Raw genomic sequence first — 18,119 nt, 5'->3', positions numbered from 1 at the left:
TGTGTAATCGAGTGCATGCAGCACGAAGGAGGGAGTTGGGTGGCCCTAAGTCAGGGTGACTTTTGCTTGGATTGTCTTGGAGAAGTGGCTTTCTCAGGATGGAGGGCAGGGGCCATCTGAGGGCTGTGCGGGCCATGTATGGTTGGGCAGGCTGTTCACTGTGTAAGGAAGCTCCTCCCTAGAGGGGCAAATGGGAGATAAAACCCAGTACATATAACCCTTTCCAAGTCATGTGGCCTCACTCATTGGCCGTGTCTTCCCAAAGAAGTACATTCTTCCTTTTTCTTTTCTTTTTTTTTTTTTTTAAAATAAACATTTTTATTCTGGAACGAGTTTAGCTTTACAGAAAAGTTCCAAACATAGTCAGAGAATTCACCTATACCCGTCACCCGGTTTCGCCTTACGTGAACATCATAACCAGGGCACGCTTGTCAAAACTAAGAAATTAACGTCGGCACAATACCGTCCGCTAAGTTTCAGACTTGATTTGGATTTTACTACGTTTCCCACTAACGTTGTTTTTCGGTTCTAGGATCCAATCCAGGACCCCGCAGTGCATTTAGGTTTTTGTTTGTTGTTCAGATTCACAGAGGTTGCCCTAGGGGCTAGCGGTGGATGGGGAAAGAACCTGGGTCCAGGGGGAGCATGTAGAATAAAGGCCTTAGGTGGTTTGTGAGGCAGGAAGCCCAGGGTGGGTCACGGGGGGCCTTCCTGACTCCGTCTGAGCCCCGCGAAGTATTTTCCACCGTCTCAGCTCAGCTAATGCCAAGGAGAGAGGAAAGGATCAAAGTTTGTTGGCTGGTTTGAATCCCCGACGGGCCAAGTTTTGGAGCAGGCCACTGTCCCGGGGTCTCCTCGTTCGTCCTAAGTGACAGTCCAGGGTGAGTGACTGGCGGCTCTGCCTCTTTCTTCCCCCGGGTGTGTGTGGGGGGGGGGGGCAGTGGCCATGAACAGTTAGAGCCAGGTGAACTTGGAGTTGCCTGGCGCTGGGTATGATTTCAGGCTGGGCGGTCCTACGGAGTCCGCTGCCTTCTCAGACCCTCCCTTTCCCCCTCGTTACAACGGGTCACGGATCCTTGTTCCAGGGTGCCTGGTCCCCCAGGGTGGCCTCGAGCACAGGACTGGCTCGTGTGGAGCACTGCCCGTAACTTCCTTTTTATTTCTCCTTCTCCATCAGCGGCCCCCCCACCTCCCTTCCTGCCCACCCCCCGCGCCCCTCCCCTCCTTCCGCCCTCTGGGATCCCCGTGCTTGGGGGAGCCTTGTGTATCGCTCATGCAATCCCCCGGCCTGGGGTGTCCTCTCTCCGGCACCGCCTTTCAAGTGCTGGCTCACATGTCACCTCCCCGGCCCCGGTTCTCCCTTCGTGTAGCCCCGAGGTCCCCTCCCTGGAGATCCCTCTTGGCCCCATCGCTTCCTGCCTTGTTTTATAGACACACGTGCGAGGTCTTATCTTCCCCGGGGATGGGCTATACCTTTTGCACCCTGGACTCACCGGCACCTGAATACCGTGCAGGGCACACACTTGCAGCTCATTGAGTGTTTACCACTTAGACCCGAGGTGGACTGAGCTCCTCAGGAAGCCCTAAGCCTTTGGAGAACTGCTCCAGCCCGGCGCCGTGCGCAACAAGTCAGGCCCCAGCCCAGAGGGTACCCGGGTCTCTTGTCGGTGCCCCAGCCGGCACCTGAGGGGCCCCGGGCTAATTCTGCCAGACCGCATGCTCCGCCCTCTGCAATCGGCTGTTGGGGCAGCAGCTTGGGTAAGTTCCCCTTCCGCTTCCTTCTGCCTCCCGTCCTACTGAGCTGCTCTTCCGTCAGGGGGGGACCTCGCCAGGCTCTCCAAACCCTTGGAGCCCGCAGAAACGCTCCGTGCCCCGAGCTGTCACCAGCGCCGCCTCCCAGGCCCCGGACGCGATGCAGGCCATCAAGTGCGTGGTGGTGGGAGATGGGTAAGTACCTGGCTGAACGTCTCACCTGGCCGGAGCCGCCCGACTGGGTTACCCCGGAGACCCTCCCGCCCTGCCGATGTAGGAGTCCCTGGGAAGCAGCTGGGAGGGGCTGCTCCCTTCTTGTCCCCGGGGCCCAGAGAAAGCCCCCCCCCCCAGGTGGGCAGAGGACAGCTCCGCTCTCTTTGCCCACTTCCCTCCGGAAGCTGCCTGGGGGGAGGTGGTGGAGGGTGCGGGGCTGGGGGTAGATGTGCCCGGGGCCCCTCACCTACACCCTGAGAGCTGGGACAGGTCTCTTATGGGACCTGTCTTCCACTCTGTGGAGGCGGATGGGGCGGGGGTGGAGAACCAAGAACATGGCCTTTCGTCCGCAGGCTGTCCTGGGCTCTGGTCACTGGCTTGCTCTGCTGTGTGTCCTCAGGCAAGCTGCAGAGCCTCTCTGAACCTCAGCTTGTCCATCCGCGCAGAGGCCACGCCCCTGGGGTTGATGTGGGGGGGTCACCTGACATATTTCGAGGGGCTGTCCTGTGCTCAGGGTGCTCAATAAATATTACCCTCCTTCCCCTCCTCCCTCCCTGACTCTCCCCTCCCCCTCAGCCTGCCTGGTTGGGGAGGACGGTGCATGGGGGATGTGGGCAAAGAGCAGAAGGGGGAGGGGAACATGAAGGGAAGGGAGAGGGCAGGAGGGGTGGGAGGGTGATTGCGAGGGCCCGTGCCAGGTAGGCTGGGCCGAGGGGCCTTCTCAGCCGTGGGCCTCAGTCTCCTCATCTGTACAACGACTGGTCCGAGATGCCGATCTCTGATGCCAGCCGTAACAGCGTCTCAGGGTCCAGCCCACAGGGGCATCCTGGGTGCAGTCCAGCCTACCCCAGCGTTTCCGGCTGGGCAGCCCTCCGTTCCCACCCTCCCATTCTGCAGAGGGGCAGCCTGAGGCTTTGGGAGGCTCAGCTCTTTCCTGCCCTGGGTCGCAGTGGCCCTGACACGACGGGACCGACTTTGGCTCCGATGGGTCTGCTGGGAGCAGGTCGGTTTATCAGACGGCCCTCGGCTGATTCGGATGCGCTGGCCGGCCTTATCTGCCCGCCTCTCTGCCCAGCCCTGCTCACTTCTGCTTTGTACCTAATCTGAGGCGGGGAGGGCAGAAGCCAAGGGCAACGTTCCAGTCATTCAAAGTTACCTTGGTGGCGGGCCCTGGGGAGGGCGGCGGTGGGGGAGGAGAGGGCGGCCAGCCTTCTCAGAACAGGAAGTGACGAAACGAGGGCCCGGGGGCCGCCCCCTTGGCCCCGGGCTTTCCATGGCGCTACCTGTACCCCCTCCCGGCCCAGCCGACTCGCAGACCCAGGGAAGAGGGCCCGAATCGTGGCCATCACTCTTCAGCGCTCACTGTGGGTCAGGCGCCGGGTTCTCCCCTCTCTCCAATCTTCCCACCCACCTCACATTAGGCCCATTTTACAGGTGGGGAAGCTGAAGCTCAGAGAAGTTAAGCAATTTGGCCCAGACCTCGTGGGGTTTGAGGCCAGGCCTCTCTGACCCCCAAAGTCTGTGTTCTTAACTGTTACCCTCTCCGGTGAGGTTGGGAGGGCAGGCTTTCCCTAACACGGACAAGCTGCTACGCCGTGTCACACATGGTGCTGGCCTCTTTTACAAGCTTCATCCTAACTTACTACTCAGCACACTCCTGGGAGGATGGACGCATCGCCGTTTTCTAGACGGGGAGACTGAGGCCCAGAGACGTGGGCCCGGGTCTCCCCCACCCCCCCCCGAGGGCTGGGCCAGGGGACAGCGCAGGTGCTCAGAAACCTCCGTGTCTCGGGCAGGGCCCGTGACCGCTGTCCTCTCGAACTTTCTGCCTTTCAGAGCCGTGGGCAAGACCTGCCTTCTTATCAGCTATACCACCAACGCCTTCCCTGGAGAGTACATCCCCACCGTGTGAGTCCCCGGGGCGGGGAGGGCCGGGGCGCTGGGAGGCTGGGGAGAGAGGCATCCTGGAGCCCACCCCCTTTTCAGGCACTTCCTGTGTGGCGGCCCGTGTGGGCACCTGGGGGTCTCTGCCTGGCAGAGGTGCCTCACGATCCAGCCAGGAAGCAGCGATCGGCGTCGAGATGGGCATTGAGGGCGGGGGCCGGGGCCCCCGGGGTGGGAGAGACCGGGGAGCAGGCCGCTGTCCAGCCGGGCCTCGGCAGGAGGTGGGATGTGGGGCTGGGTCCCAGAAGAGGGGCTGGGATGGGGTGGTTGGAGGAGGGGGCAGTCGGGGGCCTTGACACGGGGGAGCAGACAGCAGACGCACGCACGCACGCACGCACGCTGTTAGGGGGGAGGGCAGTGCCCTCTGGAGGCCAGTGGGGAGCCCTGCCCTGTTGTGGGACGTGGAGGCGGGTGTGTAGGAGTTCGTGGGTGGCAGCCTCGGGAGGGGAGGGTAAGTGGGAAAGCGCCTGCCCCGCCCCCACCAGCCCTCAGCGGGTCCCTCCCTCGCAGGACAACTCCCCAACCCTTAGCACTGCATTCAAGGCTCCGCGGGGCCTTCTCCCCACCTCGCCTTCCGGCATCGCGGCCCAGCACTTTGCTTAGTGTTCTGCCTGCTTGTGCCCACCAAACGCTCCCTGGGCATTCTGGCCTCAGGGCCTTTGCTCAAGCCGTTCCTTCTGCCCGGAGTGCCTTTCCTTCCAAGGCGTCTAAGACCCTCAGGCCAGCTCCGGTGCCCCCCACCCCCCACTTCCAGGAATCTTTCTCATCCAGCCTGAAGGGACCTCTCACTCCCTCGAGTGACTGTATCTGATCCTTCCTGTGACTGTGTCTCTGGAGGGCAGGGAGCCTTGTACTCTACGGTCACCCCGTTATCTCATGCACATCGTCTTATACCTGATAGACGTGTTCCGTGTTGGCCTGAATTGAACTCCATGGAGAGGCCCTCGGAGGATCCGTCAGAACACGGGCCTACCGTGTCCTGCATGAAATGTCACACATGTGTGCCCTCCCTCGGTCCTCAGCAGAGGTGGCCGTTATACCCAGGCCACCCACGGGGGAAGCTGCGAGCCTCACGGCGCCCAAGGGGCCTGCCCCCCAGGACGCCGAGCAGCCGGCCGGGCCAGGGCAGAGAAGCCTGGGTAGGGACCCTGGAAAACGGGCTTCAGCACCAGCTTGGCTTCCGAGTCCCCAGATGGCCTGGTGCCAGTGTCCAACCCTCTCTGCACCTGCCGTATCCGTCCGTTTGCCATGGATCACCAAGTATTTATCAGGCATCTCCTAATGCGGAGGCAGGACTGGCTCTAAGCCTGAGAGGGCGCAGCTCCCGCGAAAGGCCGTTGTCACCGGCGGTGCCCTGGCCCGGCCTGCCTTCCTGCCTCTCCGCCTGTCCCAGCTGGGGGGGGCCCGTTTGCTGAAGGACCTTAGACCAATCATTTCTCCTCTCTGAGCCTCCGTTTCCCTTTTTTATAAGGTCAGAGCTGGGCTGGGAAATCCCAGGCTCACCGCCGGGGCGCCTCTCCTGGGCAGGGAGACGAAAGGCGTGCTCTCTGCTGCAAGACGGTGGGACCAGCAGAGGCCAGGCTAGGGCCAGTGGTTGCCAACGCCTTGGAGAACCCGGGCTCCTGGTGGCCCTTGGTGGGCTCGGGACACCGGACGCCCCTTGCAGACCGACAGATAAGAACGAACCAGGCAAGGTCTACCTTCCCAGGACTCTGGGGAGTTTGGGTCAGACCCTAGGGCCATCTTGAAATTCTTAACTTTTGAACAAGGGGTCTTGCGTTTTCATTTTGCATCGGACGCTGCAAAGTATGTGGCCAGTCCTGCATGCCACGCTCCTTTGTCATCCGGGACAAGAGTCGCTCAGCTCTGGACAAGCCCTCCGAGAGGCTCCTACTACACGCCTCTTCCTCTGTGATGGGGAGGGGGAGATGAGTCACGCCAAGCCCTTGACGTTGGAGGGCGGGGGCAGCCGGGGAGAGTGGGGTTAGGGAAAACAGGAGATCCCTGTTTTCCTGGGGGGGATCCCCCTCCTCTGGGGACAGTCGGGTTTGCTGAGGCTGGGATACGTGTGCAGCCAGCACATGGTCAGATGAGCAGGTGAGCTGAGCACAGTCATTGCCAGGCGTGGGGGGTTGACGGCTCAGGGTCCAACAGATGGGGAGACTGAAACTCATGAGCACGTCGCTGGCGCTCTGTAGTGACTGGGCGCTCTGGCTGCTTCGAGAAGGTGCCAGAACTCAGCCACCGCCGGGCGGCTCAGCTGGTGGGAGAAAAGAACACCCGGTTAATTTCGGTCAGCTTGGCCAGGACTCGGTTTTCGTTTTCATTTCACCTCCTGGCAAGCCAAGTGTGGAATTCTGTGCACAGCATGGCGTCCAGCCCCTTCTGGGCTCTCGCTGCCCCCCGCCCACCCTCCTGCCGCCGAGGGTGTGGTTCCCTCCCTGGCCCCAGCTACCCTTCTCCAGACTTCTCCACCCCGTGGCTCCTCTTAGCCAAGATGATCACGTCCACCCCCCCCCCCCCGCCGCCTGGTGAAGCCCCTCAGCGGTGCCCCATTGTCCTCAGGACCAAGACCCGAGTCCTAACGGTGGTCCACACCCTGCCTGACCTGGTCGATCCTCTCTGGTCCCCACATCACCAGCCACGCATGCCCCCTGGTCTCTGCGTTCCTTTCTGAAGGTGGGCTTGGGTGGGGGTCAGGTGATGCTGGGGGCTGAGCCCCCTTCCTCCTGCCCCCAATCCCCTCCTCCACTCCGTTGCAGGTGTAGGGCTGGGACCAAAGCCCCATGTAACCTGGGGCAGGTCCCTCCGAGCCTCCCTGAGTGTGTGTCCCTCGTGTGTGAAATGGGGACAATGGTAGCAGCTGCTTCCTGGGCCCACTGAAGTGGCCCAAGTACGAAGGGCCTGGAACAGTCGTTGACGGCTCTGGGGGCTCAGCAGACGTGAGTTCCCTGCCTTCCCCCCAGCTCAGGGATGCCCCAGGCCCGGGCTCAAACCTCCGAGCCTCAAGCTCTGAAGTGGCCTCAATGTTTCCCAGGTGGGGATTTTCTAAATCTAGTCCTGGCTCTGCCGCCGACTGACTGTGAGATCTTGGGCAAGTGCCTTCCTGTCTGTGGGCCTCAGTTTCCTCATCTGGGTAAGGGGGTGAGGGCTGGCCAGAGCGGTTCCTCTGGTGCTGGCTGCCTGTGGATCTCAAGGAAGGGGGCCCCCCCCGGGAGGTGTAGACCGCTGGTGCATCCTTGCAATAATCCCTCCGGCTCTGGCAGCTGGGCCTCTGGGGAGGGACGTGTGTGTGTGTGTGTGTGTGTGTGTGTGTGTGGATGGTGCAAGGAATCTTGGGAGGCTTTCTGGCTCCAGAATTTCAGGCTGGACATTAGAGAGGAGAGTGTCCCTCCTTCCTCAGTGTGTCCCAAAGGAATGTTTCCGACCGAAGCCGAAGACACCAGAGGCGCGTCTTTTCCCGTGATGCCCCCGGTGTCTCCCTGGACGGCGCCTTCTTCCTGAAATCCCACAGGGCATGGCTGGTAGCTAGAGTTGGTACACAGAGCCCCTACTATGTGACAAATGCCTCAGGGGCCTCAGGGTGCAGTGAGGAACAAGCCAGGCGTGGTGTCTGTTGTTTGGGCAAAGATTGCTGGGTTGGGGCCTGGATGGGCGGGCTGGGGGGCAGGAAAGGCTTCCTGCGGGAGGTGACCTTGACATGGGGCTAGAGGGGAGATGACCTTGACACGGGGCTAGAGGCGGCTGAGTAAGAGTCAGCTGGGCACTGGGGAGGCGGAGCGAGGGAGGAAGCAGAGTGGAGAGTCAGAGAAGTGTTTGTGGCAGCTTCTAGGCAGTAGGGAGCGGGGCTCTCTGAGGAACCGAGAAGTGACCGGAACACTCCATGGATGAATAAGTACGGGGTGCTAAAAATAGCAGGCTGCCCACTTTTGGGGGTGTGTGCGTGGGTATTTCTCAGAACAGTTGTTTTGGGAGGCACCCTGAAGCACTGGGGCTTCTGCAGCCGGTCACCAAGCAGCATTCTGGGGCGGCTTCCTGGAGGAGGTGGCGTTCCAAGGGCTTCAGTTCAGTCGGCTTTAGTTCCCATCTACCTGCACGTATTGGGTGCCAGGCCTGGGAAGCAGCCAGGGCCCTGTGGAGCCCTGACCCCCAGCAAGATAGAGACACACGGATTGCCTCTTCAAGGTCAAGATAAAGCAGTTGCCTAGGGGAGGGCACAGTGAGCTCTTTCCAGGTGGAGGCTGGGGGAAGGGGGTGGCCCCCTCCCCCTCCCCACCGCAGTGGAGGAACTGCCTGGGCAGGAATTTGACTCTTGAACGGGAGGTGGCGTCTGGGTGGGAGGCACGGCCATGATCAAGCTCAGGGAGGCGGGCAGCGTGAGCCTTGCCCGGGAAAGAGCTTGGCTGGTGTATGAGGAGAGAAGGAGGAGGATCCTGAGGTCTCAGTGGGCCAGGCCAGGGGACAAGGAGCGGGTGGCTTTCGTGGGGAGGGACAAGGTGATGATCCCTAGCCCTCGTGGGCGGGAGGTGAGGGCATCTGTGGTAACCCAGCTGGGGCACAGGGCAGTGAGCGTCAGACGTGAGCGCTGGGACCCCACGCAACTGGCTTCTAACTTAGTTCGGTCCCTCGCTGGCTGTGGGGCCTTGGGCAGATGGCTATACCTCTCTGATCCCAGTTTTCTTTTCTATAGGCTGAAAAACCAGCACTTTCCTTTCAGGGGTATGTGTAGTGAGAAATAGTGTTGGGTTGGATTAAAAAAAAAAGAAGAAGAAGAAAGAAAAGTCTGGAAGCTTGTGTGATGGCCCTGGAGGCCTCCCTGGTGCTGGTGGGAGATTTTAGCTGTCGCTATTGGCATCCCCCTAGCAACAACCCCCCCCCCGCCACACCCAACCCTTTGGCACATATCTTTCCTGTATGTGCTGGTGGCATTTCTCGAAAGTGTCACCTCCCCCCCCCACTCCAAGCCCCCTGCCACCAGCCTGGAAGACCAGGAATTTAGCGCCCCCGGAGGTCCTTCTGCCAATGCAAGATAAGGACGCTGGACAAATACCTCGCCTCCTGCCCCTCAGGGGTCAGGGGGCTCCCTGTCTCCCAGCTGCCTCTGCTGGGACCCCTCAATAGCGCCCCCCGGAACAGCTGGTGTCCCTTCTTTGCCTCTTCCTCGCTCCCCTGCCGAGGCTGCCACCTCCTCCGCTCAGGGTTTGTTTCAGGGGAGGACCCCACCCGCGACAGGGTGACCCACATCAGTGCAGTACAGGAAGTGGGTAAATTTGATGCGGGTCGAGCCTTAGGGGGGATGCTCTGCGACGCCCCCCCCCAAGTCACTTCTTCAAAAGATAGGCCAAGGGCAGAAAAGGGACGGACAGACCATGTCTTTCTCTGGAGGTTTACCTGCAGTTAACACTTTTTTTAAGGTAATGAATCAGTAATGGGGAAAAACCCAGCAAAACCCAGAGGGAAAGCCGACGGCACAGGGCCATGCGAGTCTGACGGTGGCCGCCCCTCCCTGGGCCTCCGCACCAAGCAACGGGAGGCCGGAAGGAGGGCCCGGGGTCCGGGGCGTGGAGACTGACCCTCCTGTCTTGCCTGCTCCCCGCAGGTTCGACAACTATTCAGCCAATGTGATGGTGGACAGCAAGCCCGTGAACCTGGGGCTGTGGGACACCGCGGGGCAGGAGGACTATGACCGCCTCCGGCCGCTCTCCTACCCACAGACGGTGTGCTTCCCTGTCCTCCTGTCCCCGGCCTGAGCTCGTCCCGCTCCCTCTGGGGGCGATGATGCCCTGGGGCCAGGGCCGGGCAACCCTGCCCCTGTCAGTAACGACCCTTCTGGCCAGAGCGGGGCCTCCTCCCCTCCCCGCCTGCCTTCAGCTACCCTGCTCTCACTGTGCGCGTCTCCCCGGCCCCCCTGCCTCATGGGCTCTGGCACCCCCCAGGGCTGCCCAAGGGTGGGGCAGGAAGACCCCGGACGGGGCCCAAATAGGGAGCCCAGGACTCTGAGTCCCAGGGGTGCTGGGGAGGGGAGGAGAGATGGGGGCAAGCCTACAGCCTCTCCCTCCAGGCTGGCCGGGAAAGGGCTGGTGACCAGAGGGTAGGTAGTGAGTGCCCGGTGAGGAGTACGGGTTCTGGAATCCCAGGTGACAAACCCCGGGCTTCCGTGAGCCTCACTCTCCCCACCTGTAGAATGGGGCAGCCTGTCATGTGAGGATTAGTCCCTTAGAAAAGCCTGGATCAACAAACAGCTCGGTGGCTGCCCAGGTGTGGGAAGGGCCCAGGTGATGCCTCCAGGCCTCTCACGGGTGACCGTTGCCTGCTCTGTCCCCAGGACGTCTTTCTCATCTGCTTCTCCCTTGTGAGCCCTGCCTCCTACGAGAATGTCCGTGCCAAGGTGAGCAGGACAGAGTGGGGCCTTGGGGGCTTGGGGCGGGTGACCCTGGGGGGGCGGGGTTGTTGATGACTTTAGGGCAGGGGCAGCAGAGGGTCCCCAGTGCCAACCAGGGCTGTGAGTCTCCGGGGGTGAGACTCAGAGGGGGCTCCGAGGGGGCTGGGGTGGTTAGCTTTACTCCCCACCCTCTGTAACCTCGTCCCCTCTCCTCCCCACACCCCCTCCTCCCCGCCTCGCCGCCTCTCTTCTCTCCTCACATTCGGTGCCCCTCCTCTCCCCGTTCCCGTGCCCCCTCCTGCCCGCACCGCCTCTCACCCCCCCCCCCCCGCCCGCCCGCCCAGTGGTTCCCTGAGGTGCGGCACCACTGCCCCAGCACGCCCATCATCCTGGTGGGCACCAAGCTGGATCTGCGGGACGACAAGGACACCATCGAGAGGCTGAAGGAGAAGAAGCTGGCGCCTATTACCTACCCGCAGGGCCTGGCACTGGCCAAGGAGATCGGTACGGGGCTCGGGGCTCGGGCTCAGAGAGGGGAGCCAGCTGCGGGGGGGAGCCCGCCTCAGCCTCACGCGGGATTAAAGGGGCTCCCGGGCCAGGCTGTGCCGGGGGGGCTGGCTGTCTGGGGACGAGCAGCCAAGTCGAGCTTGAGTTTTCCAGGAAGGCTTCCCGGAGGAGGTGCTTTGCCTCAGGTCTGAAGGGGTGATTTCCCTTCTGCCTCCTTCTCACTTCCCTTTCCCCAGGCCCCCTCCTCAGGCCAACTCCTCTTTGCCTCCCGATTACTGGCCCAGAGAAGTAAAGTCACCTCTCAAGGTCACAGGGCCAGCAGGTGACAGAACTGGGAGTGGAATGCAAGAGAGCACGTTGCTGGCTCGGCGGCCTCAGGGCTGCCTGCACCGGGGAGGCCAGAACCGATGGGTCCAGCCTCTCCCCTGGCACCTGGGCCTGCTGTCCCTGGTCAAGGCCTGACCTGCCTGCGGCCTGGGGGTGGGGCTCTTGCCCAAGAGCCAAGCGTCCCCAGCCGAGTTTGGCCACTACGAGCAGTGACCCAGCTGCCCGGGGAGCTCTGCCTCGACACAGGATCCTGAAGGCCCAAGGTTTGGTCCCTGAGGAGGCTGGGGCCCCCCTCCCCGCCACCCCCCGCCCCGGCCCTGCCTCAGCCCCACACTCTTCCTTCCGCCGGAACTGGGAGGGCTCTGGGGACTCACATCTCTACAGGAAGAGAAACCGCAGCTGCCCCCCCACCCCCACCCCCTTCCTGTGACTAGTCCACTGACATGGCCATCGTTCTCGGGGGGCCTGTGGCTGCCTCTTAAGCCTGGGTCCCGGGCCCCATCCTGGCGTCTTTGGCTCCTAGGCCTGCTGGCGTTCCTCGCAAATACCGGGCCTGCCCCCTTGCCCTCTCTTGTTTTCTGACCAGCCTGTCCCCCACCTCCTCCTGCCCGGGGCTGACTGCCCAGCCTGCCTGTGATCCCTTCCCTTCTAAAGCCTGTGCTTTGGGACAAGGAGAAGGGGCTAGAAGCCTGGATTCCGGTCCTGGCTCCAACGCTGACTGTGTGCGTGACCTCGGGAGAGCGGCCCCCCCCTCTCTGGGCCTCAGTCTCTCCGTCCACATGGGCCGGCCTGCGCACGCCCCAAAGGTCCTTCCTCCTCTATAGGGAGATGGCTCCGGATCCTGCCTTGGTCTCTAGCCTCTCCCCCCTGGAGCTGATCCCCAGTGGGGGGTGGGGCAGGGGCAGGGGCAGTGACTTTGAACTTGACCCGGACCAGCCTAGGCCAGAGGGGAGGCCGGAGAGGGGGGCCTGCTGGTGTGACGAGAAGGGCGGCGGCCGCCTCGGCCCCCAGCCTGTGGTGGCGAGTTGGGGAGGCAGCTGAGGTCCCGGCTGGTATAATCGCGGCTGGCTGATGGAGACTGAGCACCTCCTGGGCGCTGGGCCATGTACTTCCCCTCCTTGCTCCCCCGGCGACCATGAAGGAGGCTCTCTGGTTGACCCCGCTTTACAGAAGAGGAGAGTGAAGCTCGGGGAGAAGTCACCCGCTCAAGGCCACCCAGCCAGGCTAGGGCAGAGCGCTCCATTAGTCATGGAGATCAAGGGCATCTGCGGCCCCCCTGACCTGCCCCCACGCCTTTGGCGCTCCTCTACCCCACCTGCCTCCACTCGATATGCATCCCGAGTCACCATGTCCTAGACAGATGGGAAACTGAGGCACAGAGAGGGGGACTGGCCAGAGTCCTAGGGTGATCAGAGGCAGAGCTGAAGGGAGCCCAGCACCCTCCACCCACCCCCCTCTACCTCCACTCAGGGCCGTTGCTCTGGATGCCACTGAGCCGAGAGGAAGCAAGGGGGTGGCAGGTGCCAGGGAGGAGGCAGTTGGTGGGTGTGGAAGACGTCGACGCTGGCTGTGGTCCCTCGCAGGGAGACAGTGGCCAATGCCCGGCGACACCCTTCTAGGCACAAAAGGGCTATAAGATGATGACGCTCTGGAACCTGAACCTGAACCAAGGGAGTCTGGCCTCTGCCAGCCAGGCCCTGGGACCACTCTGTGCGCTCCCTGCTGGGAATATGCTCCCGAGTGCAGGGGACACAGCCAGCATGTGACTTTGTGCAAGTGACATACTCTCTGAACCTCGGTTTCCTTGTCACTGCCCTTTCTTTCTTCCCAACCCCAGGACATCTGTGGGCTTCCTCCTTCCAGGGGCAGTCCCTCTTGAGGTCCTGGCTCTCCTCTCCCCAGCTGTGTGTCTCTGGGCCCCAGGCTTCCCCTCTCTGGGCCTGTTTCCTCATCTGGGAAGTGGGGAATCACGGTATTTCTTCACAGGGTTTTTGGAAGCCCCCAGCTCAGTGCTTGGCAGGGGCACCTATCAGCCTTGGTCTGCTACCTTTCTCCTAGAAGGGCAGAATCTAGGGGGACAAAGTTCCCCTTCCTGCCCCTGCCTTTCCTCTGGTTCCTGAGGTCAGCCCCAGCCCTCTCAAAGAAGGGGTTTTGTGGTTCCTTACTTCAGAGAAACGATTTGTGTTGTAGCAGACGCGGGAACTCAGGCAGGTTCCTTCCAGAAGGGCATGAACGCGGCCCCTGGGAGTAAGGGCTCCGCCTGACCGTCTGTGCCCCGGGCTCCTGCCCTGAGCGGTCAGGTGGGAGAAGGCTGGTCCCCTCAACAGGGAGGGAAAACTCTCTACTCCCGTTCCCCTCACTGACAGTCCCCAGCCGCCCCAAGGTGGATGAGAAACACCCAGCATGTGACTTTGGACAAATGATTTCCCACCTACGAGCCTCAGTTTCCGAATCTGTCAAATGGGACGATGTTAAGGAATGGTCAGATGGCACTTGGAAGGTCCTGGTGACCGGGCTGTGAGCGCCTCAGGCCTCCCGGGGGGAAGCGTGGAGGCAGGTGTGCGGCTAGTTTTTCGGAGAAACTGAGACGTGGAGAGATTCAGTCACTGTTGCTGGAGCCCTTGTTTCCTTTAGGAATGTGTCAAAATCCCTGCCTGCCTTCCCTAAGGGCTTACGTGTCTAAGGAAGATACAGACCCGCTCTTGTGGGTCTCAGCCTCTCTTCTGGAAACCAAGCTCCCCATTTCAGACATGGGGAAACCGAGGCACAGAGTTGTGGCTACTCTCCTCTGAGTGGCACAGCCCAGGTGGCCCCCACAGCCTGGCACAGTTGTGTGGCTTGGGAGAGGTTTCTGCCCAGGGCCGGCCCCTGACCTGGGCCTGCCCTCTTGCCACCCCACCCTAGACTCGGTCAAATACCTGGAGTGCTCAGCCCTCACCCAGCGAGGCCTGAAAACCGTCTTCGATGAGGCGATCCGGGCCGTCCTGTGCCCCCAGCCCACGCGGCCACAGAAGCGCCCCTGCAGCATCCTTTAGGGTAAGAGCGCCTCCTTCCCCCGCTTCGTGACCCTGGGGGGCGGCGGGGTGGTGGTGGTGGGGGGGGTGTTTAGCCACTGCTCAGCGGCCTTGCGTTTCACCGGGAATGGCGTTTAGGCCAAGACAGAAGGGCGAGCATCGCAGTGGCCTCAGTTTCCCTATTTGCCTGAGCCGGTCCAGCTCAGTGGAGCCCAGTTCCCAGCAGGAAGGTGCCAGAGCCAAGGCATGGGTGTCGCTAGGCTCCCACCCTGCCGACCCTGGGCCAGGGATGGGGACCGGGATGGGAAGATGCGTTGGCCCCACCCCCCAGGAGAGCGGGGAGGAGCCAGCACCGCGCGTAAGGGTCGAGGCAGGGCAGACTGAGCTGAGACTCCAGTGGGGTTAGAAGGCGGACCAGTGTGGGTTGGAGGCGGCCTGGAGACGTGGGACTAGAAGGGTGGAGAGGCCTTGGTGTGGTGGGCAAGCGGGGGGGGGGTTGGTGGTGGCGGGGGACTGGTGGGAGGGCCAACCTGGAGCCAAAGCCAGGAGGCGGCCGTGAGCCTTGAGCTGGGAAAGCGGGCGAGGGAGCCGGCGGTTCTGCTTGCCATCAGATTCTCACCCCCTGCGTGTCTGCCTTCCAGGTTGCACCCAGCCCTCCCAGCCAGATGGTTCTGACCTCCAGGGCCCTCCCATAAAGCCCAATGGCACCCCGGCTGGCCACGCTGTCCCCTCCCCGCCCTTGGTGTTTCCTAGCAGAGGGCTGCAGAGCTTGGTTGATGGGCTTCTCTGGGCCGGAGGCCCCCTGGGGCTGGAAGGGTGTGAATTCGCAGGCTCTGTTCCCAACCCCTGCTGCTCCTGCCCTCCCCCCCCCCCACTCCCCGGGGCCAGAGGGGAGCCCCCTTTGCATTAGTGCTGTCCGTGCCCGCTGCCACACAATGGCAGCGTCTACCCCTTTGCCCCAGTCCCACCCCGACGCCTGAATCCCCTCTGGAAATTTCGGGCCAGATTGTTGCCAGTATGCCTTCAAGGACGGGTCTCTCGCTCCCTCCTGAGGCCGGCTACTACTCCAATATTGGTGGGCTCGCTTGTCTGAAAGTTCTCCTTCTCCTGAGCCAAAGTGAGTGTCTCAGAAGTTTGCTCGTCTGGTCTGAGCGCTCTTCTTTGGGACAACATGAAATAAACCAAATTCTCTGAATGTCGGCGGGTACCTGCAACCGCCCGTCAAAACCCTGGGTCCCGCGGACTCCTGCCACCCCTCGAGGCTTTCTCCACCGCTCACAGGACCCTGAGCTCCATTTGCCCGTAGGAGTCTTAAAACTTTCAGACGCTGCCAGCCAGGACTTTTGCTATTGCACATGGAAAACCTAATTCAACCTGCTTAAGCAGAAAATAAATTTACTGATTCAAATTTGGAAAGACCGTGTCTTCAGGTGCAGCTTGATCAAGGAGGGAGGGGGGGGCTCAAATTATGTCATCAGGGCTTGCTTTCCTGTACCTCTTTGCTCTGCCTCCTGCTGTCTGGTTCGTTTTCTGGCAGGTGTCTCTCAAGAGCATTCTTCCGGGTTCAAGTTCGGCAAAAAAAAAAAAAAAAAAAAAAAAAAAAAAGCCCAAGTATCTGCCCCAGGCAAAGTTCTAATTAAGGTTTACTCTGATTGGACCAGCTTACTTGCGGGTCATATTCAACCAATCTTATTTGGTGGGGGGAGGGTGCTGAGCTCTGATTGGCCAGGCCTGGACCACACCCCATGCTGGAGCGAGGGGTGGTTCCAAGCCGATAAGAACCTTACCTACTTAAGGTGGAGGGGTTATCTCCCCAAGGAGGACTGAGCCCTTGTTGGAGTTCGGGATTATGGGTGTCGAGCAGCCAGAACTCCCCAACCACCCTTATTGCGGGTCACCGAAAGGGTCCCCACGGGGTAAGGAAGCAATGCCCGTCCCTGGAGGCACGAAGCAAGAGCGAGTTTAAGAGAGAGAGGGGACTGCGCTCCCACCTTAGAGTTTCCTAATTGACAAGTGCCAGCCTTTGCGCTCCTGTGGATGGTTGCTCTCCTCTGTCCAAGCTTCATGCACGCATCCAATGCATGTTTAAGGCGCGCCTTCTCCCTCTGTTCCAGGTGCGGGGTCCAGTGCTGCACATGAGCTCCTGTCCTCGGGGGCTGACACTCTGGAGAAGCTGCAAGGAAGCTACAAGGCAGGAATAAAAAAAGAGAGGTCTAAGACCCCGTCCCCCACGGCACAGAAGTCCCCCCCGGTTGCCAGCCCGCGAAATGCTTTGGGTTTCTGTTCTCTGCGATCCTCTGCTCACCGCCCCCCCCCCCCCAGCTGCCCCCATAAGTCCTGATGTTGGGAGAGGCAGGGCCCTCCACCTCACCGGCCTCCCAGGAACCCCCACCCCCTTGAAAGGAACTGGGTTTAGCGGGGGAAACCCCATGGCGCCTCTCAGCCTCCGCTCAGACAAGGCCTTTCTGTTTTTAAGGTGACTTCACCACGGAAACAAACCACCCCCCTGAAAACCCCACGCCTGCTCTCGCTAGCATGTGGCGAACACAGACCCATCACCCCCCATAATCGGACACGCTGGTTGTTTAGAAGCCCTGGGGCGCCCCCTCCAGTCGTCCAGAGTCTGAAGCGAACCTCATTCGCTCCCTGCTTTTCCGGGGCCTCCAGATAAATCTGGGACCCCTTCCCTTGACTCCCGAGGCCTGGCCACACCCCGCCTCCAGCCTCAGACCGAACTCTCATTTCCTCAAAGACCTCTCTTTCGTCTTAGCCTTTGGCACACCCTGGTGTGGTCCTCTTTCCTCGAAGAATTTCCTCTGCGCCTCTAACTTCCCTAGATGCCAAGGGCGCGCGGGGGGGGGGGGGGGGTGGTCTCTGCCACGTGCCTCTTCCCCCGAGCCTGCCCCAGTGGGCACAGCCCTTGCTTTATGCCAACAGCAACGCCAGGAAATAAATTCTCTCACCACGTGCGTTCTCACCTAGCCGATATTATCTCATTTAATCCCCCTCGGGGCCTCCCAGTGTAGGTGTTAGTAGCTTGGTTTTGCGGAGAAGGAAACAGGGGCACAGGAGGGCACGGGAGTCGGTTGGGCTGGAGCTCAACTCACTACGGCAGACACTCTCCTTTCCCATCTCCTCCCACTGCTCGCATCCTTCCTGCTAACAGAAACCTAGTTTTCGGGGAGAGCCGCGAGGTCCCTCGCCCCAGACCAAAACACTTGTTCTCCCGGCCTGCTTTGCCGCTGAGGTCCCACGGGGGCACAGTTCTGGCCAGCAAGGCAGGTGTAAGTCAGCTGGAGAGGTGGCTTCTGGGAAAGTTTGTGTTTTCTTCCGCCCCCCCCCCAAAAAAAACACAAAACGCAAAAATGGCCACCGCCCTTTGTCCTGTCCTCTTCCCCGATGAATAATGATGAGATGTCTGGAGCTGCAGCAGCCATCTTATACACATGAAACCACAAGCACGCAACCACAAGCTGACAGGCTAAGAGTGGAGGAGCAGAGGGACGCAAAGAGGCTGGATCCTTGACAACTTCGCGTGGCCGCAGAACCAGCGCCAACGGCTGCCTTGCTAGGGGAACAAAAGGAAAATGAAACCACCTATTGGTTAGGCCCCTGCTGGGCAGGCCTCTGTTGATGTTAGCTGACCGCGTTTGTGACTGAGGTCTTGGGTCTCCCAGGGCTGTGCTCTTCCTCCTGTATCGCTGTGCAAAGTGGCAGAGGACCAGATAGGTCCTTGGATAGGAGAGCGAAGCCTCAGGGGGTCTGTGCGACCCAGATGGCACTATATACGCCCATTGCCCTAAAGAAATGCTCGCCCAGCTATTGATTCATTCAGTCACCTAATCACTGAACAAATGCTTATTGGGCCGGTGTGCCAAACGCGGGGGTTGAGGGTGAGTCAAGCGTGGGCCTGCTCTCAGGAGCTCGCTCGCAGCCCAGTGGGGACAGCTGAGTCCGCAGGGAGCCCCGGGCGATGGCCC

At 61.2% G+C, this 18,119-nt stretch overlaps 1 protein-coding gene across 3 annotated transcripts; it reads left to right on the top strand.

Moving 5' to 3' along the window:
- Positions 1 to 1,777: 1,777 nt before the first annotated feature.
- On the top strand, positions 1,778 to 17,120 carry RAC2 (Rac family small GTPase 2). Of its 3 annotated transcripts, none has more exons than XM_047064933.1 (7): positions 1,778 to 1,947; positions 3,802 to 3,873; positions 9,509 to 9,626; positions 10,235 to 10,297; positions 10,636 to 10,795; positions 14,030 to 14,161; positions 14,781 to 15,555. In XM_047064933.1, exons 1-6 carry the CDS (start codon positions 1,913 to 1,915, stop codon positions 14,158 to 14,160), a joined length of 579 nt encoding a protein of 192 aa, XP_046920889.1. In that variant the 5' UTR covers positions 1,778 to 1,912; the 3' UTR covers position 14,161; positions 14,781 to 15,555. The 3 variants fall into 3 exon arrangements, with proteins under 3 accessions (XP_046920889.1, XP_046920888.1, XP_046920890.1); XM_047064932.1 differs by lacking the exon at positions 14,781 to 15,555 and adding an exon at positions 16,254 to 17,120 and having other exon boundaries at positions 1,779 to 1,947; XM_047064934.1 differs by lacking the exons at positions 1,778 to 1,947; positions 3,802 to 3,873; positions 14,781 to 15,555 and adding exons at positions 7,737 to 7,804; positions 16,254 to 17,120.
- Positions 17,121 to 18,119: the final 999 nt, after the last annotated feature.

The sequence above is a fragment of the Lynx rufus genome, unplaced genomic scaffold, assembly GCF_022079265.1.
Source record: "Lynx rufus isolate CCGP_SWC_20201006 ecotype Redwood Valley unplaced genomic scaffold, mLynRuf1.p SCAF_7, whole genome shotgun sequence".
Lineage (NCBI taxonomy): Eukaryota > Metazoa > Chordata > Mammalia > Carnivora > Felidae > Lynx > Lynx rufus.
Note: the sequence above shows the minus strand (reverse complement) of the source record. Positions and strands in the feature narration are given on the sequence as shown.